Consider the following 22,064-nt stretch of genomic DNA (forward strand, 5'->3'; position numbering starts at 1 on the left):
CAAGAAGCCCGGCCTCTGGAGGTCTGGGTCCCGCCCATCCCGCTCCGGCTCCGGCTCCGGCTCCGGCTCCGGCTCCGGCTCCGGCTCCGGCTCCGGCTCCGGCTCCGGCTCCAGGACGGTCCCGAGGCGGCGCGGAGACGCCCGGAACGGAAGTGCACGAGCTTTTAGGACCCGGCGGGGGACACTTTGGGGAAGGACCAAGATGGAGGCGCCCAATCCCGCGCCGGCCGTTACCGCCGTAGGCGAAAAAAGTCGGGGTTCCGCGGTGCGCTCCTCGGAGGTGACCCCCCAGAAAATCCGGCAGCTGATAGACGAAGGCATCGCCCCCGAAGACGGAGGGCCCGACGCGTGAGTGTGCCCGGGCCGCCCGGGAGGGGGCGGGCCCCGGGGGCCGGCGCAGCCCCGAGCCGCCCCGCGGCCCCCGGGCGGGCGGGAGCGGGGCCCCGGGGCCGGGGCTGCAGCGTTCCCCGGGCTCCCGGGCGCGGGGGGCAGTGGGGACGAGCAGGTGCAGCCGGAAGCGGGAGGCGGGAAGCCAGTGCGGGGCGCCAGGGCGAGCGTTGGCTCCCACGCCGCTCGGGGCGGCGGCAAGCGGGCCCAGGCGGCTTCGGAACCCCCCATTTACTTGTTAAATGAAGCCCCAGCCGAGGCCTGCCTCTCCTGCGTGGAGCAGTTGGTGCCCCCTGAGCTCACGGGATTTTTGTCCATTCAGTGCAAAACGTGCTATTTTTAAAGAAAGATTCTATTTATTTTGAGTTTAATAAATTTTCCCCCATTCCTGCTTCCCCCCCCAGAAGGCATTCTGTTAGTCTTTACATTGGTTCCATGTTATACATTGATCTAAGTTGAAATTAATGACAGAGAAATTACAATATATGCCTAATAGGGACTCTGTTGGCAGTTAAATTATAGTCGGCTCTGAGAAGAAAGAGACAAAAGTTTCAACTTTGAAAGAGTTTGATATTGGACCGTGGGGAATATAACAGGTACACATATCAGTATAATATAGAAATAAAGGAGGCGAAGAAGAACTCAAAGTATTCTAGAAAGAATCAAGTGCTGGAAGGAACTTTAAAATCCATCTAATACAACCCCATCTCATTGATGAGGAAATTGAGGCTCAGAGAGTTACCAATGACTTGCCCAGAGACTGGATTCAAAACCAAATCTTTTGAGTGTTCCTTCTTCTACAGGCACACACAATGCATCTTATTTCTACATCTATAAAATGAAGGTATGGGGTGGCTAGATGGCGCAGTGGATAGAGCACCGGCCCTGGAGTCAGGAGTACCTGACTTCAAACCTGGCCTCAGACACTTAATAATCATCTAGCTGTGTGGCCTTGGGCAAGCCACTTAACCCCATTTGCCTTGCAAAAAAGCTAAAAAAAAACAAAAAAGATTATAAAGATTGAAGTGAAGGTAGATAGCCGGAGCCATGATGTAAGATTATGGCAGAATACATTATATTAGTGTTAATAATATCAAAATTCAGAATGAGCTGAATTTTGTCAGCAATGCTAAAATAACTTATAATGGAGGAACCTTCTTGGGAAAAGACTGCTGCTTAGGGTGACTAGGACAATAAATATTTAAAATTTATGCAAGGTCTGAACAGATATTTCAGTTGATCCTTACAACCTCAGAGGGTAGGTAACAGTGTCTTTCTCCATCTCCCTAGTGTGTAGACAAGGAAACAGGAATTTGAAATAGTGATTATCTTTACCCAGGATCACACAGCTGATAAGTTAGGAAGTTTTTTTTTTTTGGTTAGGTTTTTGCAAGACAAATGCGGTTAAGTGGCTTGCCCAAGGCCAAACAACTAGGTGATTATTAAGTGTCTGAGGCCAGATTTGAACCCAGGTATTCCTGACTCCAGGGCCGGTGCTCTATCCACTTCCCCACCTAGCCACCCCAGTTAGGAAATTTTTGAAGCAGAATTTAAATGTAGGTATACTGACTCAAGGCTTATCAGTCTTTTCAGTCTGCTGTGCTGAGGGAATATAGAGCCATTCTGGTTTTATTTTACCTGTTTTTTGGTCAGTTTTGAACTAGAAAGATAAAATAAGTGGCTAATAGAGATTTGAAATCCAAAATAAGGAGGAATATAGTAAAAAAAACACCTAACTGCTCTTGATTGGTTCATGTTACTTAAGATCAAAGAAAATGCATCCCAAAGAACTAAAAGAACTTGTGGTTGTCATTCCTGAGCCAGTAGTAAAATGTTGTCAAATGTGTAAGCTAAAATATTTTGGGTTACAATGGAAACCAATTATATTGAAATATAGTTATCAGAAAATGTTTTTGATAAGTTCATAGGTTCTAGGTTAAGACCCTTGTAGACAGGAACTCAAATGTTTTTGAGCAATATGACGAAAACCGTTTTTGGAAAATCATTCTGGATAGCAGAAAATTTGGAGGCAAGAAGATGGAATATTTTTACAGATTTGTCACTTTGTTTTTTAGGAAGGATACATCTGCCTTGTCCCAATCAATTAATGGATCACCTCAAGCAGAACCACCTCCTTTTGAATCTACAAGCAAAGAGGCCTTCTTTAACAGAGTGGAAACATTTACTATATCCTTTTAAGGTTATTCAGTGTGAGCTTTGCTGCTTTAATTCCTTTTTTTTAGGGTTATTTTTTTTTGCAAGGCAAATGGGGTTAAGTGGCTTTCCTAAGGCCACACAGCTAGATAATGATTAAGTGTCTGAGGTCGGATTTGAACCCAGGTCCTCCTGACTCCAGGGCCTGTGCTTTATCCACTGTGCCACCTAGCTGCCCCTGCTGCTTTAATTCTTCAGAAACACAATTCCTATCCCCCACCTCAGTTTTTATATTTTTTTTATACTTATACAACAAAATCTAATTGCCAAATAAAGCCTTTTTATTTACTTTTTTTTCTTTCCTTAATAGAAATAAAGACTACATCACCATCTGGGGAAGGGGAAACCTTTTGTCTGATTTAATCAGTTTTAAGTCTCCATAGTTTTATTTTTTTCCTGACTGATTAATTTCTCTAACCTTTATATCTAAATTCTCTTTCAAGCCTTTTGGTCAGTTTTCCTGGTCTTACAGTAATTTTTAGTCTTCTCATATCCCTCCTTATTCTATTAAGAATTAACCAATGGAGGCAGCTAGGTGGCGCAGTGGATAGAGCACTCACCCTGGAGTCAGGAGGACCTGAGTTCAAATTTGGCCTCAGACACTTAATAATTGCCTAGCTATGTGACCCTAGGCAAGTCACTTAACCCCACTGCCTCAAAAAAAAATGCAAAAAAATTTTTTTTAAATTTTTAAAAATTAAAAAAAAAAGAATTAACCAGTGAACAAATTACAGGAGCTAATGCTGATTGAAGGGAGCAGAATCAAGAGAACAATGTACACATGAACAACAACATTGTGTGTTGATAAACCTTGATAATGCAGCTTTTCTCAGCTGTTCAGAGAGATGGGAAAATGTTAGGAGACAGGCTATGGACAATGCTATCCCTATCCAGAGGAACAAAAACAAAACAATATAGAAAAAAAACCTATGAATGAACACTACATTCACTTTTTAAAAGTTTCTCTTCTTTCCTATCTCATGGTTTTTTCTTTTCCCTTAATCCTAATTCCTCATACAGAAAATGATTAATCTGTAAATATGTTAAATACCAATGTGCATAACAATGTTCACCAAACTATTTGTTGCTGAGGGGAGAGAGGTGGGAAGGGAGGGTGGAAGGAAATTGTGTAACTTAAAATATGCATATGAATGCTGATGAATGTTGAAAAACTTTCATAACATGTAATTGGAAAAATAAAAGAGCAATTGGGAGAAAAAATTAACCAGTGCCCTGAATAGTGGGAAGTTTTCCTCTCAGCATGCTTCAAGCTTTTTATAGAATGTATTAAAAGAGTCCCCAAACAGTTAATAGCAGTAGGAATTCAATATTCATTTTTTTCATCTGAATAATAGCATCAGGGTGTTCAAAGTCTTAGTGCTATTTAAGCTTTAGTAGCTCTAATAAACTGCACTAAGATTTTTTTTTGGACGTCCTGCATATCTCATTATTATTATTGTTGTTGTTGTTGTTGCTATTATTTATTATTAGTATTTATTGAAACTTTAATAGCTTAAAATTACACTACACTTTTTATGACACCATGTATATCTTTTTTAATAACTCTAGGTTGCTGTTATTCACATGAATACAAAAATATGCATTGTAAATCCCTATTATTTTAGGATATTTTTAATACAGATTCATAGATTTTCTTTAGATATTTGGTCCCAAGATGCAGCAAAGAGAGAATGTGGTGGCCAGAGTTTTCAAAACAACACTCCTGTTTGTTATCATTTATCAGAAGCTTTTTTGAGACTGATTCACAGTAGCAGATGCAATGTGGTCTGTCATGTCACTGTCCAAGAAGTCAAATAAACCAACACAGTGATCATGTTTGATAGGAGGTCTCATTCTGTACTTATGACCTTCCTCCAGAGAAGAGAAAGGCTTTTTTCATCAGTCATCTGGAATTAAGATTGGTCATCACAATGAATTGAATTCTGATATCTTAGCAATGTCGTTGTCATATTCTCCAGACTCTTTTTTACTTCACTTTGCACCAATTTTAAAACAGAATCATTTTATGGGCACCAACTATGTTTACAGTTTTTTGTGATCTTAAATAAATGAGAATTTCACTTTTGTCTTTGACTTTTTTGGGATATTTGTGCAAGTATTCATTGCTCTACCTCCAGCATTTACTCTTCCCATCTTTTTTCATCTTTACCAGTTTCAGATTTTTGGTGGAACATTTGATTTATTTTCATTTCTTTTATTTTTGGTTATTTAGAGCAGTCTTCCCTATTGTTGTTGATAGGCAAAACTTCTGAAAACTGTTCATATTGTTTGATCATTTATTTGTTCAGGAAATGATTGACTTTTGATCTTATATATTTTTTGTCAGTTTCCTATGTATCTTGAATATCAAACAGATATTTGATGTGATTTTTCCTCAACAACCACAGTTCTCTTACTCTAATTACATTGATTTTGTTTATGTAAAAACTTTTTGTATATTAGAAATGACCTTTTTGAGCCTTTCTTTGGTTCTAATTTTTACCCCAAACAAGGGTCCATTCTGTAGTCTTTTTTAAAAATATAATTTTCTACATTAAGACTGCTTGCTGGGTAGCTAGGTGGCGCAGTGGATAGAGCACCAGCCCTGGAGTCAGGAAGACCTGAGTTCAAATGTGACCTCAGACACTTAATAATTACCTAGCTGTGTGGCCTTGGGCAAGCCACTTAACCCCATTTGCTTTGCAAAAAAAGCAAACTAAAAAAAAAAATAGACTGCTTGCTTTCCAGTTCTTCCAGTGATCCTTGTCAGATAGGAAGCCCTCGTTCCAGTAGTTGAATTTTTGGATTTTGTTTTTAAATCTTAACTAAATTTTTGTAGTGCTCCACTAAAGTCTTATTGCAGTGTCTTATAGCTTGGATATCATCTTTTATGCTAAGGAGAATATGACAATGGAGCATAAACCCTGTTAAGTTTTACCAGTGGGGAAAGTCTGCAAGTATGGACATAATGATAGACTGTTGTCTGAAAACTAGCTTGCAAAAGAATTAGATATTGATGGGTTGCCCATCAATTGAGGAATGACTGAACAATTTGTGGTATATGAATGTAATGTGTTATAAAATATAATGAACAGGTGGGTTTCAGAAAAACCTGGAAAGATTTACATGAACTGATGCTGAGTGAAGTGAACAGAACCAGGAGAACATTGTACGCAGTAACAACAATAATTAAGCAAGTAGGACTGATTTAGTTCCTCTCAGCAATATAATGTTCTAAGACAATTCCAAAGGACTCATGGAAAATGCTATCCACATCCAGAGAAAAAAGACTGATGGAATCTGAATGTACTGCAAACCATACTATTTTCATTTAGATTTTTTCTTTTTGTACAATTTCTTTCACAACATAATTAATGTGGAAATAAGTTGTATATGATTGCATATGTATAGCAGATTGCTTGTAGTATTGGAGAGGGGGATAGGAGAGAGAAAAAAACTTGGAACTCAAAATCCTTCAAAAAATGAATGTTGAAAATTGTCTTTACATGTAATTGGAAAAAATAAAATGCTATTAAATTAAATAAAAATAAGGTGTGAATGAACTATGAAAAAAAGCAAAAACATAATAGCTTAGTTTATAGAGACTTAACACAGTTTTAGATTAAAGGTTAATTTTTTTTAGCCACTCCACAGGAAACTTTCAAAGATTTTGCATATCTGAATCAGTGGAGGGAACAGAAACACTGATGAAATCACATGTCATTAAAGTATTGAAGTGTGAAGTAAATTATTCCTAATGTTTTCCTTAACATGAAAACTCCTTGAAATGGGCAGGTAAACCCCATGAGTTGTCTCCTCTGGTCTGTGCAAAGTATGGTTGGGTCACAGTTGAGAGTGACATGCTTAAATGTTCAAGCTGCCAGGCTTTCCTGTGCGCCAGCCTTCAGCCTGTGTTTGACTTTGACAGATGTAAGTATGAAGTGAACAGATGGCAGTACTGTCTTCCATATCTGTTCACATGGGGAAATGGTACTTTCTTAGTAGGATATGTAAACTTTTTTTGTTTGTTTGATTTTGCAAGGCAACAGGGTTAAATGACTTGCCCAAGGTCACACAGCTAGATAATTATTAAGTATCTGAGGTCAAATTTGAACTCAGGTCCTCCTGACTCCCGGGCTGGTGCTCTATCTACTAGCTGACCTGGTTTAGTATAAAAATTTTAGAAATGTTTTAAAAGATCTGCCACTTCTCTTGGTTCATGAGTAGATGAATTGATTATACCTAATTGTATTTAAGTGTATCCTTGACTACTTGTTCACAGTTACCACATTCATCCCCATTGACCCCACTCTTTTTTTGTGGGTTGGGGTTTTTTGGGGGGGGGTTGATTTTTTGTGAGACAGTGGGGTTGTGACTTGTCAAGGTCACAAAGCTAAGTAATTATTAGGTATTTGAGGCCAGATTTCAACTCAGGGTCAGTGTTCTATCCACTTTGCTACCTAGCTGTCCCCTTCTGTGAGTTTTTGAAGTGTTAGTATTCAGAGTAGTAGGGAATAAATAGAGTGTTCTAGGATTATTCTTCTGGGGTATTAATAAGGGTTTTTTCCCCCATTCTAGTGTACATTTTTAGCATTCCTTTGCCCAATGATAGTCTAACAAAGTCCCCATTTGTATACTTAATATAGGATTAGTGTAATATAGAATATACTTGGGAGTGAAAAATGTGTTTTGAGTTTTTTTTTAATTCTTTTCAATTTACTTGTTTATGCACTTTTTTTGGCTCTTGAGCATTGGCTGCATATTTAATAGTCCACAAGTAAATTAAAATATTAATAAAGATTATATGTACCTTTGTAATGTTTATAAATACATTGCTTTTGATGTTGGTTTCAGATAATGAAAGATGTGCTGAACTGAAGAAAGCTTTGTGTACTGCTCATGAGAAGTTCTGTTTCTGGCCAGACAGCCCCTGCCCAGGTACATGTTCCTGAGACCAGCCACCTGCCATTTAGTTGGGTCAGCATCTTCCTCATGTCATCACTTTTTCCCTCTAAAAGACTTACCTATCTTAAGTATTGCTTTGAATAGAAAGCGTAGATAGAGGATCCTTTGCCCCGGACTTCCTTTGGGGGTTTCTGTGTAACCAGGAACTTCTGCCTGTACATTCAGGTTCCTCCACCTTCCATTTGGGAAAAAAGAGAGGGTGGTAGGGTTGGGGATTGACCAGGGAGGGAATGGAGGAAGTAGGACTTCAATACAACACAAAAAAATACCAGAATGAAGAAAAAAAGCATAGGTAACATGCTATAGGTAAATACATATAGGGTAATTTGCTTTTATAGTAAAGATTTCTTCCTAATGGTTTACTTATTTAAGAAAATTGTTAATACAATAAAATTGTAGTTAAAAGGAACATATGAACAGTTTCTGTTCAGTGCCTTCAGTCAAAACTTCTGATGAGGGGCAGCTAGGTGGCACAGCAAATAGAGCACTGGCCTTGGAGTCAGGAATACCTGGGTTCAAATCCGGTCTCAGACACTTAATAATGACCTAGCCGTGTGGCCTTGGGCAAGCCACTTAACCCCATTGCCTTGAAAAAATCTAAAAAAAAAAAAACCCCCAAAAAACTTCTGATGTTCATTTGGGGACTAAGAAAAGATAACTTGTGTAAAAGGAACTCTTTCGAAAGCTAAAAGGTGAGTAATTTGTAGTGTATGGTGTTTTTTTACATTCTTTCAACTTCCAAGTATAGGAAATATACTGTTGAGCTAACTTCCAGTTTCAGAGTTCAGCAAAATTTATTTCTGAAGTTGAGAATAAACATTCAAGGAGCTCTATCAGTATTTTATCATCACTAGAATTGCATTTGTAACTTCTAGTGTCCCTGCTTACCAAGAAAAGAATCTCAGAGGGAACTCAGTTATTTTAACTCTTTTATTTTTTATCTCTTCTTTCTCGAAACTTCAAATTCTGCATCCTTGTCTCCAAATATTTTTTCATTCCTTGCTCAAATTAAGGCAGTGTAGATTCTATTCTGTTACTTTCTGTTTTTGCTCTTCTTTTTGAGGGGATGCATCTCAGTAACCCACCAAGACCAGTCAATATTTCTGTACATTTTACTTAGTGTACCAGTGGACAAGAGTACTTGTTTTATGAATTGGTTTAAGTGATGGAGTATCTGCATTGGAAAATGAATTTTCAAACAAGACATTATTTCTTTCCTAATTTATAAATAGTCTTGGGAGGCTAGGTGACATAGTGGATAAAGCACTGGCCCTGGAGTCAGGAGTACCTGGGTTCAAATCCGGTCTCAGACACTTAATAATTACCTAGCTGTGTGGCCTTGGGCAAGCCACTTAACCCCGTTTGCCTTGCAAAAACCTAAAAAAAAAATTATAAATAGTCTTATGGGTTTTGGAGGGGTGGGGTTTGATCTGGAACACTGATTTCATTTGTGAATGAAACTTTTGGTGACCAAGTTTCCTTTAATAATACAGCTAGGAGAAGTGTCTGCAATTGACAGTCTTAAAGAGTTACTGAGGCATTGAGAGGTTAAATCACCAACCAAGATCACACAGTCTGTGTCAGGGGGCAGGGTGTGTGTGTGTGTGTGTGTGTGTGTGTGTGTGTGTGTGTGTGTGTGTGTGTTGCTAGGCAATGAGATTAAGTGACTTGCCCAAGGTCACACAGCTAGGTAATATAAGTATGAGACCTGATTTGAACTCAGGTCCTCCTGACCTCAGGACCAATGCTTTATCCACTGTGCCATCTAGCTGCCCCCAAGTCTATGTCTGTCAAGGGTAGAACTTGAACCCAGGTCCTTCTGACCCCAGAATCCACTATCAATTAAAATGCCTATTATAAGTTAAGTGCTGAGAATACAAAGAAAAATCTACACACTCTGCTCTTAAGAAGTTTATATTTTAAGGTAAATAGGAGACAGAAACAACATGAACCTAAGTCCATATCACATAAAAAGAAAATATAAGGTAAACCTGATAGACTGGAGGCCAAGTTAGCTGGGGAGAACAAGAAAAACTGGATGCAGTAAGTAGTGCTTGGTGCAGTCTTGAAGGACAAGAATTCAAGAAGGGAAGGGGGGAAATTGAGTAAATGCCAGGCATGGGAAGCAGCTATTGTAAAGAAAGATGGAGTGTGAAAAATAAGGTTAATAAAAATGACTTAACTAGAGTTTGTGAAGGGGAGAATTTCTATGTCATAAGGCTAGGAAGGTAGGATAGGGACGAGACGAGTTCTAAGTGCCATATAGAAGAGTTTCTATTCAATCTTGGAGGTGATTGAGGGTAAGAGTTTTATCAGAGGACTAGGATGTGGTCAGCCTTGAGTTTTAGAAAAATCCTGTCCATGTTTAGGGTAGTTTGGATTAGAGACAGTAAGGACATGTACTAGGATAGTGACTATAAGTGGAGAGAAGGGTACATTTATAAAAGAAAAAGACTTATATTTCTATAGAAAAGTAAAATGTCCCTTATTAAGTATGTAGGATGAGGAACTAAGGATAATGCTAAGTTTGAATAACTAGAAGGAGGACAGAATAGAGAAGGTAGGATGGGAATGGGGTGAGTGGGATGATAATGAGTTATGTTTTGGTTGTGTTAAGTTGAGATACTTGTAGGACTTATGCTAATATGTGAAATGTCTGATAGATAATTGATGATAGGGGATGAGTTCAGCAGAGAAACAAGACCTAGATAGAGAGATGAGCTCATCCATACCAATGAGATTAGGAAGTGAGACAGCAAGGGAAAAAATGCCGAAAGGGACCAGGACAGAGCATAGCCAGGAGAGCACAGCCACAGCTAGGAATATAAAGAGTGCAGGCTCTGTGAAGTGATATAGTCAGAAGCCAGACAGCAGAGGGCTTATTTTCACCCTGTTTTTTCCTTCTCAAATTGCTGTCTATTTGCATTATTTGTTAATCTAGTTTCCCCATCAGGAATATGATTCTACATAGCAACTGATGAGTATGCAGATATTTTTCACATGTCATCTTGTGGCTCAATACCATCCCATTCACAAATTCTAGTTATTTTCATTTTGGCTCTTTAGACAGTTTTCTTCCTTTTCTTACACCCCCCCCCCCAGTCTAGTTATGTTCCAGATGTCATGTGAAAAAAGTTCATGTGGAGCTCAAGAATGTGCTAGCTATGAAAATTTGGTGTGAATTTTAGATGTTCTGGGAAACCTCATTTAGACACTGAATGGAACAGCTGTTCATGAACTAAGTGATTTTGACAGCTCTTTTAGTCAGGCTTTCTTTACTGATTTTCCATTCCTTGACTCTGTAACCCTTGGAGGCCATAAAATTGCCAATAGTATTAATGGGTGGAGCTCCAGTGCTATAATAGACCCAATTTGAGCTTACTCACTTTTAAATTGTCCATTTTGAAGGAAATTAAATTGAATTGAAAGAATTGAAAAGGTACATCTGCCCCAGAAAACAAGGTCTTAGGAAGCTCAGCTTTGTAGGTTGTGAAAGCCCCACAACTAAGAAACAGCTGAGTGGGACAGTGGCTAGAGTGTGGGACCTGTGGCCAGGAAGACCTAAAAACAACTCCATTAGGTACTTAGTGTCTTGGTAACCCTGGGCCAGTCATTATCACCAATTTCTTCACCATAAAATGGGAATAACTGAACCTCCCTCCCAGGGTTATTGGGAGAATCAAAGGAGATGATGTTTGAAAGGTGTTTATTGCACATAGTAGGTGCTATAGAAATGTTAGCTTTTAGTATTTAGCCTTACCAGACTTGTAAAATGTAGCTCATGTAAATGAGAGGGACCTAAGAGAAATGGTTCCATCCTGACCTCAGACATCAAAAAGGGGGTGGGTTGTATTAAAGATAAAGAGATAAGGAATACAGTAAAAGCCAAATGGGAACACTTCTTATCTTTCCCCCCATAGATCGTTTTGGAATTTTACTATTGGATGAGCCTGTTGCCCTTCTTAATGAGTTCTTAGATCGTTTTCAAAGCCTCTGTCACCTGGACCTGCAGCTGCCTTCCCTGAAACCTGATGACTTGAAAAATATGGTAAATTTTCCTTAGTTCTCATACACTGAACTCAGTTATTGCAATCATTCATACATAATGCATACTGCTTTGAGTTTTCTTTTTAATGTGATTTAATGTATTTCAGTGAACAAATTTCTCCCTTCACCACCGTTTCTCTCCCTCCCCTACCATTGGAAAATAATTTAAAAAAAACCTGTAACATTTGCATAGTTGAGTCATATTCTTTCAGTGATCATGTCCAAAAATGTGTCTCCTGCACCTGAGTCCATGATCTGTTTAAGGAGATAGATAACATGCTTAATCATCAGTTCTCTGGAAGTTGGTCATTTTGTAGACTGGAGTTCTTTATTTTAAGGGTTTTTTTGCAAGGCAATGGGGTTAAGTGGCTTGCCCAAGGCCACACAGCTAGGTAATTATTATTAAGTGTCTGAGGCCAGATTTGAACTCAGGTACTCCTGACTCCAGGGCCAGTGCTCTATCCACTGTGCCACCTAGCTGCCCCTGGAGTTCTTTAAGATAGAGACATTTCATATTGTCATGGATAGGCCAGTCCACCTCTTTGTTGTCAGTCAAGGGGAGGGCTTTTTCAATGGAGTATACCTGCAATAGGCTATTTAGGTATTTAATAAACTGTTTCTAATTTTGCATCATTAGGAAAATTTCATATTAAATAATTCAGTCTTTTTTTGTTGTAAACTAAAACTACTTGGCACTAGTTAGCTTCATGTTCTCTAGGACTATATAATTTAGATAGTGCTTTCCTTGCAAGCCTATGAGGCAGGTAGTGCAGAGGATTGTTTTAGAGACCTGAAAATAACTTTCTAGTAATTAAGCCAAGACTTGAGTCCAGGTCTTCTAATTCAAAGTCCAGTGGTTGTCCACTATACTACATGGCCTCTCTAATTTATTTGACTATTGAATAAACCATTTCCTTCCTTTCTCCCTTGATGTGTCTAAATGCAAAGCTAAAAGAGAAGATAAAAACTTCCTTCTCAAAAGGAAATCTTGAAATATTTTGCTCTCTTTTAGCTCATTTTGCAGCTGTGTATTTCCTGTCCCTTATGACCACTCTTATGATGCTATGTAAAGATTAATTCCTGATCAGCCTCTCTTCTTGATGTATGAAACTGTTCACCTCTACAGTTGGTGTGGATTAGGAATGTCCTTCTGTTTCTAGCAGGGGCAGTATTCTTTATTAGCATATGGCAGATTCTATTCTTGGGCAAAAAACAGATCTGTTGGCCATTCCAGAACATGACTGATACTTGATATTTGACACTGAAGTTTTATAAGTTTCAGAAAGAAACTGATAATCAATGATTTAAAAATTAATACTGTAGAAAAAAGATATTGCTGAGCTAGTTTTTTTTGTTTGTTTTTGTTTTTGTTTTAGATTTTGCAAGGCAATGGGGTTAAGTGGCTTGCCGAGGGCCATACAGCTAGGTAATCATTAGGTGTCTGAGGCCGGATTTGAACTCAGGTACTCCTGATTCCAGGGCAGCTAGGTAATCATTAGGTGTCTGAGGCTGGATTTGAACTCAGGTACTCCTGATTCCAGGGCTGGTGTTCTATCCACTGTGCCACCTAACCACCCCTTGCTGAGCTATTTTTAAAAAATCTCATTTACATTGATATTTTTTGTCTTTTATAGCTTTCATCTTCATATATTTCCCTACCCACAAGCCATTCCTTGTAACAGATTTTAAAACGAGAGGAAAAAAAGCTCAGCAAAACCAACCACATGTTAACTGTATCTGACTATATGTGCAACATTCTACACCCATAGCCCTGAAAAGAAAGGGATATATGGTGCAATTTTTAGCTTTTCTCTGGGACCAAGTTTGCTTATTATCATTATGCTATCATGTTTGTTAATCAGCAAGGCCACACACAGCTTGGAAAATTCCTTGCTGATTGCCTAAGTCTGAGGGTTTTTTTTTTAATTTTTGTTGTTTTTTTAAACTTTGGTTTCTTTTCAGTGCCTGACTGAGGACAAGATCAGCCTTCTTTTACACCTGATTGAAGATGAACTTGAGCACAGAAGTGATGGGGAGAAAGTGCCAACCAAATTGGGATCCGACATCCAAGTCCACGTCACTGCCTGTATTCTGGCTCTCTGTGGCTGGTCCTGTGGGTTAGTGGCAAACTCAATTTAGGGGTGATATATGAATACACATTCCTCCTCCTCTTGAGAGGCAGTGGGGGGGGGAGTGATACTCTGCATTAGAATAAAAGGGTATAGGAGTTAGAAGGGACTTCCCAGTGGATATATCCTCTCTCTAAACTTCTAAACTATCTCCACATGTGGTCTGCTCTTCTCACAGTAGACTGTAATTCTTTGAACATTTTTCTGAAATCTGACTCTCTGTAATAGAAGGGGGGATAATCTCTGACTATTGAGCAAAGCAGTGCAAAGTGATTGCAAGGTGATTCAGTTAAGTATATATGGCATTATTATAATACTTCTAAAGCCCTTCACCCTGCAGTGTGGAGAACACAGACTTAAAAAAAGACACTGATATAAATTCAGTGAATGCAGTATTTATTTGGGATCATACAGGTAGCATGAAGGGGAGAAATAGGAACCAAAGTAGAAAATGAGAGCCAAGTTGAATTTGATTCAATAAATTGATTGTTTCTATTATTTGTAAGATAAGGATAAAAGGCAATGTCTTTCGGGTTTCCAAAAATTTAAAAACATTTTTTATTTGATTTTCATTACAACCCTATGAGGTAGGTTCTCTTTATCATCCCTATTTTACAGTTGAGGCAACTGTGATTGATAAGAGCTGAAGTGAATTATTCAGGATTGCATAGCCAGTGTCTGCAGCAGGTTTTGAAATGAGGTCTTCTTGACTGCAAGTTCAATACTCTTTAATAAAGAATCTAGCTTCCATTTCACAGTATGCATAGGACCAAATGCCATATTTGATATCCTTGGTTTGATTCTGTAGTACTTCTTTTGACCAAACTGAAGGAGAGGGTACTGACCATTTATCTAAATATTGAAACTTAGAAAGCCCAAATAGAAGAGCAGAGTAAAGGAACAAGAAGACCAAAGTGAGGACCCCAAGGCCTGGCTTCCATGCTTTAATTTGTCTGCTTCTGCCTGCTGCAGCCACAGTAGCCACCTGGAAATCTGTGTGCCCACAAATGCAACATTCATCGGAATCCCTTGTCTAATCTTAGTAAGGAACAAAATCACTTTAATTGATAAAACGACCAAAGAAATGCCAGCTGGAGTACTCTGAGCTCCCGGGTTGCTGTTTCCGTTCCAGCTGCTCAGCTTGGCACAGACTCCCTCTGAGATGAGATGATTGTCAGATCCAGTCTTGACTTACTTAAAACATTTTCTTTTGACTACAGGGTTTTAAGATATGCTTTTAATTTGAAAGATAAAAGTTTTATGAGGGGCCAGAGGAATATATAAATTGTAAGACCACCTTGAAAACAGAATGCAGTAATGATTCTCAAATTTTGTTCAGAGACCCCTTCTGGCATCTGGAAAAATTTTGAGAGACCTTCATTTCTGAATAGTTAAGCTTCTTTTTTGCTCAACATTCAGTGGAGTCCTTATTCCCCACAATACTATCAACTCTTCTCTGCATTCTCTCAAAGTAATCTTAAATTCTTCTTTCCCTTCAGAATATTCTTCTTACTTTTCCTTTATTCATTCTGATCTTATTTTATTTTAACAAAACAGCATTTTTAGGTGCTGGGGATCCTTACATCAGTTATAGTGATCACTCAGATATCTCTGGGTATTAGTTTTGAAAACAATATTGGGAACATGTGATCCTAATATTAAATTTAAGATCCTAGGGTTAGAGGTAGGCAGGATTTTCCTTTTTGAGATCTTTGTCATTTGAACAAGGAGAACTCAATTCTAGAGATTTTTATTAGTTTTTGATATCATTTAATAAATACACACACACACACACACTAATAGAATGTAGATGTTACCTTTTCATACAGTTTTCTTTCCTTCCGTTTTCAATCTTCAGTTCTTCCCTGGAGTCCATGCAACTTTCTCTAATCACCTGTTCCCACTGTATGAGAAAGGTGGGCCTTTGGGGCTTTCAGCAGATTGAGTCAGCCTTGGCTGATCTGGATGCTTCCTTTGGCTTGATGAGCAGCCCTATTCCTGTTCCTGATGGGCGACCAGAGCGCTTTCCTTTGGCTTTAGTGTCTCCACGAAGAATGATGACACGCAGCCAGGATGCCACATTTTCCCCAGGCTCTGAACAAGTATGAACTTTTATTGTTTTATCTACCTGTAGTGTTAAGGGATGCATCAAAAAGTTCTTTTCAATATCAGATTTTCTGGGTAGAGGAGAAAGCTTAAAGTCTCCTAAAACGAGTGAGCTTCATCTCACAATTTCACAGTATTATATTATCATTGCTAAAAAGAGACCAAATTCATAATTTTTTTTTTTCAAATCTAATGTTTCTTTGAAAAACTCATTAGCGGGGCCGGCTAGGTGGCATAGTGGATAAAGCACCGGCCTTGGAGTCAGGAGTACCTGGGTTCAAATCCGGTCGCAGACACTTAATAATTACCTAGCTGTGTGGCCTTGGGCAAGCCACTTAGCCCCATGTGCCTTGCCAAAAACCTAAAAAAAAAAAACTCATTAGCTCTGACCCACTGTTGAAAGAAATTCCACAAGGTGAAAAAAAAAGTAGTAGTAATGAACTTGATCCTATTTCTTTTTGTTAGATGAGTAATTCCCTGTATCGGGGAGTCTTAATTTTTTGTGTGTCATGGATTCCTTAGGCAGTCAAGTGAAGCCTATGGATCTCATTTAGAATAAAATATAAAATTCACAGGATTATAAAGAAAACAATATTGAAAAACAGAAAAGAAATTTTAAAACAAGTTTATAGACCCCTTGCCCTAGATTAAGCCTGCTTTATCATGTTTGAAGAGTTTCTTCCTGTCCTCCCTTCAGCCTGAAAAGAGTCCAGGTCTCATCATCTCCCGAACAAGGAGCTGGGACTGTTCCAGTCCTATAGATCGCCTTGAGCCAGAGGCTGCCAGCCCTAGCACCAGAAGTCGCCCAGTGACCCGAAGTATGGGGCAGGGAGATAGCACTGGGCTGGAAGTGCCATCTAGCCCTCACCGAAGAGCCAAGCGGGCACGCCTTTGTTCTTCTAGCAGTTCGGTAGGTCTGTTGGAATTATTTCACAGTTATATAGTGTAAATTACTGGAAGTCCTTTTCAGCCTTTAGAATTAAATTTGAATTCTTCAGTAGACTTTGGATCTAAACCTAAATACAATATAATTAAATAAGTCAATTAAGTATAAATTTTAGGATGGATTCTGTGGAAGGCTTCAAGAAAGGAACTACTTTGGAAGGAAGGGATCAAATATCTTAGGCATATTTCCCAATTGACAAATGGTCAAAGGATATGTAAAGGCAATTTACAGATGAGGAAATCAAAGCGATCTATAGCTATATTAAAAAATTGCTCTAAATTACTACTTATTAGAGAAATGCAAATTAAAGCATCTCTGAGGTACCACCTCACACCTCCCAGACTGGCCATTATGACTAGAAAGGACAATGATCAATATTGGAAGGGATGTGGGAAATCTGGGGCACTAATACATTGTTGTTGGAACTGTGAACTCATCCAACCCTTCTGGAGAGCAATTTGGAATTATGCCCAAAGGGCAACAAAAATGTGCATACCCTTTGATCCAGCAATACCACTACTGGGTCTATACCCTGAAGAGATTATGATAAGGGTAAAAACATCACTTGTACAAAAATATTCACAGCATCCCTGTTTGTGGTGGCAAAGAGTTGGAAATTAAGTGAATGTCCTTCAATTGGGGAATGGCTTAGCAAACTGTTATATGTATGTCATGGAACACTATTGTTCTGTTAGAAACCAGGAGGGATGGGAATTCAGGGAAGCCTGGAAGGATTTGCATGAACTGATGCTGAGTGAGATGAGCAGAACCAGAAAAACACTGTACACCCTAACAGCAACATGGGAGTGATGTTCAACCTTGAAGGACTTGCTTGTTCCATCAGTGCAACAATCTTGGGGTATCCACTGTGGAGAATACTATCTATATCAAGAGAAAGAATTGTGGAGTTTGAACAAAAACCAAAGACTATTACCTTTAATTAAAAAAAAAACATTATCTTTTGTAATTTTGCTGTCTCTTAAACTTTATTTTTTTCCTTAAGAATATGATTTTTCTCTTATCACGTTGAACTTAGATCAATGTTTTCCATGGAAACCGTGTAAAGACTAACAGACTGCCTTCTGTGGGGGGTGGAGGGGAGGGAAGGAAGATTAGGGGAAAAATTGTAAAACTCAAAATAAAATCTTTCTTAAAAAAAAATTTTAGGGGCAGCTAGGTGGCACAGTGGATAAAATACCAGCCCTGGAGTTAGGAGGACCTGAGTTCGAATTCGCCATCAGATACTTAATAATTACTTAGCTGTATGGCCTTGGACAAGCCACTTAACCCTATTGCCTTGCAAAAAAAATATTTTAGCCATGTGTGTTTCAAAAAAAAGTATAGATTGAAAGGAGAGGAGAGGAGAGGAGAGAAAAGGACAGATGATAAATGGATCTAGTTTGTATCAGTGTAAGGAATGAGGGAGTAGGAAAGATGAGGAAGGAGATATTGGCAAAATGTGAAGGAAGTGGGAAAAGTACCTTTAGGCAAATAGATGACAATAGGGTTTGAGTACCAATAGCTACTGTCTTCTCTTGAAACTTTAGTAGTGCCTCTTATTATTGATGTAGCATTCCCAGTCTCTTATACTCATTTTTTTTTCCCCTCCTTACCTAGGACACATCTGCCAGAAGCATTTTTGACCCTGTTTCCCAGCACCGAGACTGGTGCCCCTGGGTCAATAGCACACAGATGGCAGTAGCCAGAGAGAATAATGAGAATGAGTTAGATGTCTGCATACCAACAGAACCAGGCTGGAAGGCTGTGCTGCACATCCTGTTGACCCATAGACAGTCTAACTTGCCAGCTGATACAGACTCAACGGTGAGAAACGTGTTTCTGATCTGTTTGATCATGTGTATGTATGGGATGAGAATGGTAGAGACAAGTCCTACAAATAGCCCCTGAGTGCCTATAGCTTTCTTAACTGAGCTGTTCTGTGTCTAGTTTCATCATGGAGAAAAAAGAAAATGATTGAATTTCTGTAATTTATTGAGTGGTCAGGGTGGCTAGGTGGCGCAGTGGATAGAGCATCTGCCCTGGAGTCAGGAGTACCTGAGTTCAAATCCGGCCTCAGACACTTAATAATTACCTAGCTGTATGGCCTTGGGCAAGCTGCTGAACCCCATTTGCCTTGCAAAAACCTAAAAAAAAAAAAAAAATTATTGAGTGGTCATCCATTGGATTCCAGTTAAATCTCTGCATTTCCAACTGGAATTGCCAGCAATTCGAAAAGAAGTACAGAAACAGATGAGCATCCAGCTGCTCTGTCCTTGTGTTGCAGAACAGCTGCTCCTTCCATTATTTGCTGTCACTTGCAATTGAGAACCTGGCAGATTAGCTTAGTTGTTTAGAGCACTGTGCTATGATGTCAAGGTCATGAGTTCATTCCTCATATGGGACAGTTAACTTCTCTCTGTTCCATGGTCACAGATTATATCCTTATCCCCAGGAAACAAGTGTGAATAATTGAGTGCAAATCCATTAAAACTTCTGGGGTGGGGGTGGGGGGAACACTCAAAATGCATGCGCTCTTTCTATATATAAAAATTGGAAATTTTAGAATTTATAATGGCAATTAAGGCCATCTCATTACCTAGGTTTTTTTTTTTTTACAAAGTAGATGATTATAAAGCCTGGAGAAAATAGTTTCTGACCTTCCTACAAAAATCTGTCTCTGTAGAAAAGACAAAATAATACTTATAAACAGGTAATATTTCCAGGAAGTGTTAATATAGGGAGACAAAACAATTCCACTAACATGCCAAACCAGAATTTATTGCAAGTATGTATTGAGAGAGAGAGAGAAACCAAACCTCAAAAAATCATAATAGGCCTTAATAGATCTATGAACAATGTTCCTCTAAATTGAAATTGCATTGTTTTGATTTTCTTCAGAAAATTTTTTTTTACAAAAATATTGCTATTTGTCTTGTTTTTCTATATTTGAGTTGGGGGTCTTAAATATTTGTTCCCAATAATATATATCATAGATAAAGACAAACCATGTCAACTCTCTCCATACCACTATTTGCTTATCCTATCCCCAAGAAAAATGGCCTCCATTTTCAGTGAAGGATTCTGTAGAAATTATTAAAATTGCCATCTATTACCTTTCACCATGAGAGAAAATGGTTTCATGACTGTATTTTTAATGAGTCGCAGTTACAGAAAGGTAGATTTAAACAGTATATACAGAAAATGCCCAAACAATGAAAGCTGTATAAGAGAGGGACAGTGAATACCCTGGAGGTACTTAGTATTCTCACAAAAGGGCCTAACCTTTAGAGATTAGGGAATCACTTTGTCCCTAAGGTTGTAGGGCTTGAATGAAATAAATGACTTCTCTGAGGGTACTTCCTGTTTGTTTTTTTAATTTTTTTATTTAAGGTAATGGGGTTAAGTGACTTGTCACACAGCTAATTAAGTATCTAAGGTCACATTTGAACTCAGGGCTGGTGCTCTATTCACTGTGCCACCTAGCTGCCCCAGGGCCCCTCTTGTTCTACGATTCTTTGATTTCATTGTTGGAGGACCATAGGATTTAGAATTAAATTCATTTTACAGATGAGGAAAATGAAGCCCAGAGAGATTAATGGCTTACCCAAGGTAACAGGTGGCAAGTGGCAGGGCTGGGATTTGGACACAAGTCTTCTGACTCTTAATTCCATTGTCCATTTCATCACACCCCACTACATTTCTTTGTTTTGGTCTATGTTTCCTACTTATTAGCAACTAGTTTCTATTATGGTAACCGTCTTTCAGGCAAGCACCTATTAGACTAATTATGAATAGCCTAAAGTCCTATTTTATAAATTGAATTAGCTTGACCTTAAGAATCTGTGGCTTGTCAGATATGCATATTGTTTATATTTTACCCTACAATATGGAATATAAGTATTTTTCTTAATTTTCTGGTGATCATTTGTTGGAAATGTAGAGGGGAACTTTTTCAGGTAGGGATTGCATTAGATGACTTTTGAGGTCCTTTCTATGTCTGAAATGTTATGATTCTCAAGTGCAATCAAGACCAAATCTGAGTCACTGCCAGTGTCATTTTTAGTGGCATTGCTTTGTCAGCCTGTAACACTGTTTCTGGAAATTTCAAACCTTTGGTTGGTGTGATCCAGGGACAATGGTATTCTTTTATTAGCTCTGTTAGTCTAAACATGATGCTCATAAAGACCAGCCATAGGTTTGACTTAATAAAGGCCAATTCACTTTATTCCCTTGTCCACAGATTCTACAGAACTAACTTGATCAGCTATTTTTGTGAGGCCCTGCCCTTATCCAGTGTATGTTTTACCAGGCAGAACACTGGTGTCATTTTTGCAGATGCCTGTAAAGACACATAGACATGGATGAGAATGACTCACTGGGAAGGGAAATAGCTGCAGTTTCAGTGAGACTGCGGTAGAATTAAACCTGCTGGGCTTTCTGATTTCCCACTTGGCATTCTGTTTGCTCCCTATGCTCCCTCCTAACTTTCAGCCCCAACAATTAACCAAATGTTGAGTACTCAAATTGGGCACAGTATAACTTTGGTTTGTGGAAGAAATTCACTGGCTATATCACTCTTTGTCCCTATGAAAGGAACTAATCTCCATTATTCATCTTTTCATCCCATAGAGTCTCTCTGAGAAATCAAGAAAAGTATTCCGAATATTCCGGCAATGGGAGTCTATGTGTTCATCTTGAAAACATTCCTTCCCCTTCATAGAGAGAAGCAGAAAGAAATATGCCCTCTGGACAAGAAAACCTGAATCCTTTTGGGATCAGTGATACTAACAGGGTTTTTTTGCAAGCTGGTTTAATCTTAAGGGAAAACAACCTGTTGTAAAAAGGAATAAATGTCACCCACATCCATCTGTTTGAGCAGACCTCTATCCACATGACTGGAGATGAGTAGAATATGGCATTCTTCAGGGGGTTCTACTTTGGTTTAAAAAGTATTACAATAATAAGACTATTCAGAACAAGGTTGTGAAGAAATATTTGGAGAAATAAAGAATTTCATTATGGTTTTTCTTACTTCTCAGTGCGGGTCTTTTTCCTGAGTTGTGACTTCCATGTTAAGGAAATATAGACTTGAAATTTTCTCATTAGCTCCAGCTCTAGCAACCATCCTGATCCAGGTAGACCGCATAGCCTAATTACCTCTGTTTTGTATAAATTTCATGAATAGAAGGTTTATAATTTGTCTTGGCCCCTAGGGAAATGAAAATCACCTTGTGGACAAGATGACTGATCTTTGAGATGACACTATGAGC

The 22,064-nt window shown here is 38.7% G+C and overlaps 1 protein-coding gene across 2 annotated transcripts; it reads left to right on the forward strand.

Moving 5' to 3' along the window:
- The first annotated feature begins 166 nt into the window (after positions 1-166).
- On the forward strand, positions 167-21,818 carry ZC3HC1 (zinc finger C3HC-type containing 1). Of its 2 annotated transcripts, XM_074193702.1 has the most exons (10): positions 167-348; positions 2,463-2,574; positions 6,381-6,531; positions 7,456-7,539; positions 11,487-11,614; positions 13,576-13,730; positions 15,601-15,844; positions 16,546-16,758; positions 18,412-18,618; positions 21,424-21,818. In XM_074193702.1, the coding sequence occupies exons 1-10, from the start codon at positions 203-205 to the stop codon at positions 21,490-21,492; spliced, it is 1,509 nt and encodes a 502-aa protein (XP_074049803.1). In that variant the 5' UTR covers positions 167-202; the 3' UTR covers positions 21,493-21,818. The 2 variants fall into 2 exon arrangements, with proteins under 2 accessions (XP_074049803.1, XP_074049804.1); XM_074193703.1 differs by lacking the exon at positions 18,412-18,618.
- Positions 21,819-22,064: the final 246 nt, after the last annotated feature.

Source organism: Macrotis lagotis, chromosome 7 (genome assembly GCF_037893015.1).
Source record: "Macrotis lagotis isolate mMagLag1 chromosome 7, bilby.v1.9.chrom.fasta, whole genome shotgun sequence".
Lineage (NCBI taxonomy): Eukaryota > Metazoa > Chordata > Mammalia > Peramelemorphia > Peramelidae > Macrotis > Macrotis lagotis.